The 8,272-nt window shown below is 48.9% G+C and overlaps 1 protein-coding gene across 1 annotated transcript; it reads right to left on the reverse strand.

Moving 5' to 3' along the window:
• Positions 1-1,436: 1,436 nt before the first annotated feature.
• On the reverse strand, positions 1,437-3,943 carry LOC119337215 (alpha-1,3-arabinosyltransferase XAT3-like). Its single transcript, XM_037609335.1, has 3 exons — positions 3,540-3,943; positions 3,284-3,400; positions 1,437-2,932 (listed from the first exon to the last, which is right to left on the reverse strand). Exons 1-3 carry the CDS (start codon positions 3,658-3,660, stop codon positions 1,653-1,655), a joined length of 1,518 nt encoding a protein of 505 aa, XP_037465232.1. The 5' UTR covers positions 3,661-3,943; the 3' UTR covers positions 1,437-1,652.
• Between the last annotated feature and the right edge of the window lie 4,329 nt (positions 3,944-8,272).

Here is an 8,272-nt window from a genome sequence, read left to right on the forward strand (position 1 = left end):
ACGAATGAGCAAAATGGAGTTAGGTAATGATGAAGCTTAACAAGACATAAGGGTTAGGGTTGGAGATGGAAGAAAAGGTCATTTTATAGTATTCTTGGCCGGATGCGTTTTTCTGCCCATTGCACCCCGTGCACGGGCTAAGTCAGCCCCATGCACATGGGGTGTCCAAAGAAGAAACCACCATCCTGTGTGCACGGATGTCCAGGACCCCATGCGCACGGGGTGTCCAGAGAGTTACACGCCACCTATGCGCACGGGGTCAAAGTCCCCATACACACTGGGTGTCCAAAGAGCTACTTACTACCCCGTGCGCACGGGATATCCTCTAATTTCCTGTGGTAACTCAAGGATACCTCCGTACAAGCGGACGCGGAGTTTCTGCTCCCAGGCTCATCTGCACCCCCTCTCAGAAAAAAATTCAAAACAAATGCTAAAGAAAATTCAAAAAAATCCAAATATTTTTTGGTGGTAGATAACTTGATGCGTGAGGTTCGCACCAAATTTCAGCTTATTTAGACATCTGAGCAGCTCTCGGCAAAAAAGACAAAATGGGGGTTTGTAAAAATGTCTACTGTTCACGCACTGTTATGATCCGATTTGTCTTTTTTGCCGAGAGCTGCAAAATGTCAAAATGTGTTGAAATTTAGAGCGGACCTCACGCATGAAATTATCTACCACTCCAAAAAAATTGGATTTTTTTTAATTTTTCTAGTATTTATTTTGAATTTTTTTTCTGAGAGGGAGCAGATGAGCCTGGGCACCAAGTTGGATTTCCGCATACAAGCACACTACTCAAGGTAATTTAGTGCTAGGTGTAGGAAGGCTGGTGTATAAGTTTTGAATCATTCCTACACAAAATTCATGCACGATGAGTCCTCTTAATAGTACCGTTTTCCTACTACTCAAATCCATCCAAAACGAAAGCCTTCTAGCCGCCGGAAACCCATGCCTTTAATCTTTTTGAAATGAAGGGAGGGGTCAATCATCTCCAACAAGATTTTCATATAATCAATATCCTAAAATAAACTTTAGCAATCGATATTAGTTTCACTAACCATACTGTCATCACACCTAAATATAATTAAGTGTCACATGCACTTTCAACTGTGATGTCGATTTGGTTTTCGACCGATCAAAACGACTCAAAACAAGGATGAAACCGGTTGTTTGACTGGAGCCAAGATTGATTTTTGTCCGGTTTTAAAAATTTGAGTTGTCCGGTTATAGAAGTTTGAGGTTCTAAAGTAGATGGTTTTAAAGTTGAACTTCAGTTGTCTAATATGGACTTCTCTCTTTCCTCTTTCTAGGGAAACGGTGTAGTACATCGCTGAGCATTGTACGTGTACTACAAAATTGCTAAATTGCAAAATAAAAACACATGAGCATTGCTTAGTAAAAGATAGGATAGTGGGTCTGGTTTGTGCTGAGTGTGTGCATCCTGTTAACGCGGCTGCAAGTTTTACCTCACGCTGAAAAAAGAGAGTAGAGTAGTACAGTGCACCGCGGCCCACGGATTAGGCGAAAACAGAGAAAAGGTTATAGACACTTGTCCTCTGCATCCATTTTGTACACTATTAGTGATGATACTAGGCTACCAGCAGCTCTCAAGCTCCCACGATGATGGCGACGAGGGTGAACTAAAGGGAGCTGGTCTAATCGTCCCTGCCGTGCGGCAGCATCTTGAGCGCCTGGAGGAAAGTCTTCTTGAGGCGGCCGAGGTGCGGCCGGACGTTCTGCTTGTCGAGGTAGGTGGTCTTGAGCGCGTCCCACCCCTGCTTGTGGATGGCCATGGGATCCTTGAGCACCAGGTGGTCGCTGGGGTACTGCTCGCTCAGCGTCGTCTCGTCCAGCTGCACCACGTACTCCAGGTAATGCACCTCCATCCCCGCCGACGGCTCCGCGAACGTGTTGCGGGCCAGCCACTCCAGCCGCCCGTACGGCACCACCTGCACCAGCACGGCGCCGGCCGGCAGGAACACCATGTTCGTCAGCCCGGCGCCGTGCACGCCCACCATCACGTCGCACGAGTTCACCAGCCGCGCGAACTTGGACGTGTCGGAGGTCGTGTCCGGGTCCCCGATCCGGACGTCGAACCCGAGGCTCCCAGCCATGTCAGCCATGGCGCGCTCGTTCATGAAGGCCCGCCCGCGTGAGGTGCGCCGGGAGATGATCAGTAGCCGGGGCCGCCGGCGGATGTCCCACCGGTCGCCGCTCGGCGTCGCCGTGGCGCGCTCCAGCCCGAACGCGCTGCGCAGCATCTTGCGGAAGTCCGCCACCGAGACGCCCGACGGCGCCTTGGAGGGATCCACGCCCAGCTCCTTGTGGAACGTCGGCCCGACCACGGCGCTCGGGTAGCACCGGACCTCGTCGTCCGCGTCGATGTCGACCACCTCGTACCGGCTCATCTGCTGGAAGATCTGGATGTACCTGCTCATCCACCACGACTTGTAGCTGCTCACCAGGAACTGGACCTCGCCGGCGAAGCGGTGGGCCGTGATGAAGGCTGGGATGAGCACGTCCGTGTAGTCGTGGAAGGGGTTGCCGGTGAACCCGCCCGTCGAGATCACGAAGGCGGTGGCCGAGCTGTTGGACGTGCACTTGGGCGCCGCGCCGTCGCCGGAGGGGAACGGCTTCAGGGACCACTCCTTGACGTGGGACAGCGCGTAGGTGTCGTGCTTCCGGCAGTAGGGTCTGGTCTTCCACTCACGCTCCAGCGTGTCGACGTAGATGGTCTGGGTTCTCCCCACCAGGCGGACGTCGCCGGCCGCCTCGCAGGTGTCGGAGCGCCGGCTCGTCTCGTAGCACACCGGCTTGCTGGCGTCAACGGCCACTGCGGCTTTGGCGGGCCGCACAGTGGCGTCCACGGCGTGCTCGGTCTTGGGCTGAACTTCCTCATCCTTGGGCTGAGCTTCCTCATCCTTGTCTTCCTCCACTGCAAGAAGAAAATCCAGTTCCTAGTGAGATCTGAAGCTACCACCCTCTTCACCGAATTATCTAGAACAAAAATCTTCAGTGTATATCGGGGATAGTTTAGGTGAGGAGCCATCACTAGCAGCTGATTTCAGGCTAGTGTAAATCCGTGGATGGTTCCATTTTTGTCTGATTTGAGGCTGAATCTCAGCAAAAATGGATATGATATTACCAAAAGAAAGCGGCCGGTAAAGAAATGCCAAGCAGATCTAGACACCCAACCACCCGCTGCATAAAGCAGCTCCCAATCCACTCACTAATTTTTGTTGCCCACAGATACAACGTCTCCTAGGAAAGGGATAAGTTAGCTTACCAGCTACTGCGGTGGCCTCGTCGGTGCCATCGCCGGCCTCCGCCGCGACAGCCGGCTTGCTCACCACCACGGGCTTCGGATCCTCCACTTTGATGGTCTCTGCAACGGCTGTATTCCCTGCAGAAACGCAGCGACACCATGAGAGCGGTCAAACAGCAGCTCTGACGCCCTCAGATTTGCTCCCACCACTGGCCATGCCTCTGCATAGCCAGGAACAAAAGAAGAAAGAGCAAAAAAGAGCAGGCGATGGCGTTACCGATTGGGGAGAACCTGGCCCTGATGAGCGAGAGCGCGACGAGGGAGCAGAGCATGAGGGCCAGGAGAGCCACATTCCCGAACCTCCTCGGCTCGCCCCTCGCAGAGCTCCGGGACTTCATCTCCTCCGGGAGTAGTGGTTCTTTGTTCGGCTGCACGGGTGATGTGAGGCGCTGGGACCTCCACAATCTTCCTACGCAGCTCGAGCTGAGCAGCCGATGTGTAAATCAGCAGGGGATAAAGCGGGCGGCGGAAGCGGCGGCCACCGGCAGCGAGCCGGGTGGAGGGGGGAGAAAGGGGGGAAGGGGACGGAAGAGCAGAGCGAAAGCAGCAAAGGCAGAGCTGCTCATTTAGCTAGCTGGGGCTTGGGAACTAGTGGTGTTTTGTTTGGAAGTGCTGTGGTCGGTCGGTGTGTGTCTGCCTGCCTGTGCGCCACTGGTACCGAGCACGACTTTTCAGGGCGCCGTAAAATAGCAGCCGCTGCTTCAGACACTGGTTATTACAGTAACTCGCTTTAATTAGAGATTGTTTTATGGTGAGATAATTTTGTTGTCACCACTGTACTACCAGTAATCTAATCTGATGTTTCTCGAGACTCTATGGCGAGACATTTGTGATCGCGCAGTGTCGGTGCCGTGTCAATGCAGGGAGATTTGGATCACTGATTGGGATGGGCCTTGCAGCGGGCAGCGGGAGTACTACATGCTCTTTGGTCCCGCTCAAAGGCAGAATTCGTGTTAGACACACAACTCCGAGTCCTTGTACATCGTATTGCATACTCCCTTCGTATACGTTTTCTAAGGCTAGATTTATCATACTATAAAACGTTTCATATTTTAATACGGAGGTAGTAGTACCCAGCGGATCACCCGTAAAGGCATCTCCAACACCGACACTTAAACAGCCGGCATATGTTTTGACCGTGCGGTTCGGACGTGTTGTGTCTCCACCGAACGATCCGGATGTGTTGTGTCTCCGCCGAGCGATCCGGACGCAGTTCCTCCCGCAAACTGAAGATAAATTAGGGGCTTGCGGGCGTCCGGACCACTGCCACGGTCACTCCTGATCGCCCTAGCCACCGAAAAACCCTATTCCTCGCCCGCACGCGCTTTCCGTCCGGCGCCAGCTACCCACATTCATGTCATTGTAGAGTGGACGCGAACTCGCGCATGTGCCGAGAAACCTACTCCAGGCACATGTCTGTTCGCAAGCTGCCTGTCATTAAATATAACGCCAATTGGCTCCGGTCGTTCCCCACTATTTAAACGATGACAGACGCCGGGTAAAAATCGCACCACACTCCGCTCCCATCTCCTCCTTGCACACCATTTTCTTCACAGTCTCCATGGCATCGAGCGAGCAAGAAGATGAGTTCTCCGACATAAAAGCCGGTCGGGTGGCTCGTCGAACCCGCCGGATACGAGCCAGGCCGCTGCAGGACAGCTCGCGGAGATAGAAGCTCCAAGCCGGCGCGTCGTTCAGCAACTCGCCACTCCAAGTGAGCTTGCCGAGGAGTAGCGGGTTGCTCCGGCGCGGCACGCGAGGGACCACGGCGGCATAGGCATCATGGATGCCGTGGATGATGATGTGTGGCATGATGTCTACTACGCAACCTTGTTCTTATAGACTCGTGTTGGACCTCCAAGCGCAGAGTTTTGTAGGACAGTAGCAAATTTTCCTTAAGTGGATGACCTAAGGTTTATCAATCCGTGGGAGGCGTAGGATGAAGATGGTGTCTCTAAAACAACCCTGCAACCAAATAACAAAGAGTCTCTTGTGTCCCCAACACACCCAATACAATGGTAAATTGTATAGGTGCATTAGTTCGGCAAAGAGATGGTGATACAAATGTAATATGGATGGTAGATATAGGTTTTTGTAATCTGAAAATATAAAAAAACAGCAAGGTAACTAGTAGTAAAAGTGAGCGAAAACGGTATTGCAATGCTTGGAAACAAGGCCTAGGGTTTATACTTTCACTAGTGCAAGTTCTCTCAACAATGGTAACATAATTGGATCATATAACAATTCCTCAACGTGCAACAAATAGTCACTCCAAAGTCACTAATAGTAGAGAACAAACGAAGAGATTATTGTAGGGTATTAAACCACCTTAAAGTTATTATTTTTTATCGATCTATTGGGATATTCCTATGAGTGTCACAAACAGCCTTTAGAGTTCGTACTAAAATAACACCTTAAGACACACATCAACCAAAACCCTAATGTCACCTAGATACTCGAATGTCACCACAAGTATCCGCGGGTTTGATTATACGATATGCATCACACAATCTCAGATTCATCTATTCAAACCAACACAAAGAACTTCAAAGAGTGCCCAAAGTTTCTACCGAAGTGTCAGGACGAAAACGTGTGCCAACCCCTATGCATAAGTTCACAAAGTCACAGAACCCGCAAGTTGATCACCAAAACATACATCAAGTGGATCACGTGAATATCCCATTGTCACCACAGATAAGCACGTGCAAGACATACATCAAGTGTTCTCAAATCCTTAAAGAATCAATCCAATAAGATAACTTCAAAGGGAAAACTCAATCCATTACAAGAAAGTAGAAGGTGAGAAACATCATAAGATCCAACTATAATAGCAAAGCTCGCGGTACATCAAGATCGTGCCAAATCAAGAACACGAGACAGAGAGAGAGAGAAATCAAACACATAGCTACTGGTACATACCCTCAGCCCCGAGGGTGAACTACTCCCTCTTCGTCATGGAGAACGTCGGGATGATGAAGATGGCCACCGGTGATTGACTCCCCCTCCGGCAGGGTGCCGGAACGGGCTTCCAATTGGTTTTTCGTGGCTATAGAGGCTTGCGGCGGCGGAACTCCCGATCTAGGTTTGTTTCTGGGGGTTTCTATATTTATATAATTTTTTGGCATCGAGAACAAGTCAGGGGGAGTCCATGAGTCAACCACAAGACAGGAGCACCCTCCCTGGGGGGTAGGGCGCGCCCTCCGTCCTTGTGGTTGGCTCGGGACTCTTCTGGCCCCACTCTTTTGTTTCGGGGGTTTCTTCTGGTCCATAAAAAATCACCATAAATTTTCAGGTCATTTGGACTCCGTTTGGTATTCCTTTTTTGTAAAACTCGAAAACAAGGAAAAAACAGAAACTGGCACTAGGCTCTAGGTTAATAGGTTAGTCCCAAAAATCATATAAAATAGCATATAGATGGATATTAAACATCCAAGATGGATAATATAATAGCATGGAACAATCAAAAATTATAGATACGTTGGAGATGTATCAAGCATCCCCAAGCTTAATTCATGCTCGTCCTCGAGTAGGTAAATGATAAAAACAGAATTTTGGATGTGGAATGCTACCTAACATATTTATCAATGTAATCTTCTCTATTGTGGCAAGAATATTCAGATCCATAAGATTCAAAACAAAAGTTTAATATTGACATAAAAACTATAATACTTCAAGCATGCTAATAAAGTATCCACGGGTTTGATTATATGATATGCATCACACAATCTCAGATTCATCTATTCAAACCAACACAAAGAACTTCAAAGAGTGCTCCAAAGATTCTACCAGAGTGTCAAGACGAAAACGTGTGCCAACCCCTATGCATAAGTTCACAAGATCATAGAACCAGCAAGTTGATCACCAAAACATACATCTAGTGGATCACGTGAATATCCCATTGTCACCACAGATAAGCACATGCAAGACACACATCAAGTGTTCTCAAATCCTTAAAGACTCAACTCGATAAGATAACTTCAAAGGGAAAAATCAATCCATTACAAGAAGGTAGAGGGGAGAAACATCATAAGATCCAACTATAATAACAAAGCTCACGGTACATCAAGATTGTGCCAAATCAAGAACACGAGAGAGAGAGAGAGAGAGAGAGAGAGAGATCAAACACATAGCTACTGGTACATACCCTCAGCCCCGAGGGTGAACTACTCTCTCTTTGTCATGGAGAGCGCCGGGATGATGAAGATGACCACCGGTTATGGACTCCCCTCCGTCAGGGTGCCGGAACGGGCTCCCGATTGATTTTCATGGCTACACAGGCTTGCGGCAGCGGAACTCCCGATCTAGGTTTATATTTATTGGAATTTTTGGCGTCGAGAACAAGTCAAGGGGGTCCACAAGTCAACCACAAGACAGGAGCACTCTCCCTGGGGGGTAGGGCGCACCCTTCGTCCTTGTGGTTGGCTCAGGACTTCTGGCCCAACTCTTTTGTTTTGGGGGCTTCTTCTGGTCCATAAAAAATCATCGTAAATTTTCAGGTCATTTGGACTCTGTTTGCTATTCCTTTTCTGTAAAACTCAAAAACAATGAAAAACAGAAACTGGCATTGAGCTCTAGGTTAATAGGTTAGTCACAAAAATCATATAAAATAGCATATAAATGCATATAAAACATCCAAGATGGATAATATAATAGCATGGAACAATAAAAAATTATAGATACGTTGGAGACGTATCATGGCACCGCTCCTCTCGTGCCTGCGACCGTGCCATCCGTCGTGAATGTTTCCATGACCGTGCCATGTCGGCGGAGAAAGAAGTCGGCTTCATGGAGATCGGTGAGGTAATTGCCTATACTTCTAGTAAACTGAAAAAGCATGAGCAAAACTATTCTACTCTTGATCTAGAGGTTGCGGCTGTGGTCTTTGCAGTTAAGATATCAAGGCCTTATCTTTGCGGAGAATCTTGTGATATTTTCACTAATCATAAGAGT

This window comes from Triticum dicoccoides, chromosome 7B, assembly GCF_002162155.2.
Source record: "Triticum dicoccoides isolate Atlit2015 ecotype Zavitan chromosome 7B, WEW_v2.0, whole genome shotgun sequence".
NCBI lineage: Eukaryota > Viridiplantae > Streptophyta > Magnoliopsida > Poales > Poaceae > Triticum > Triticum dicoccoides.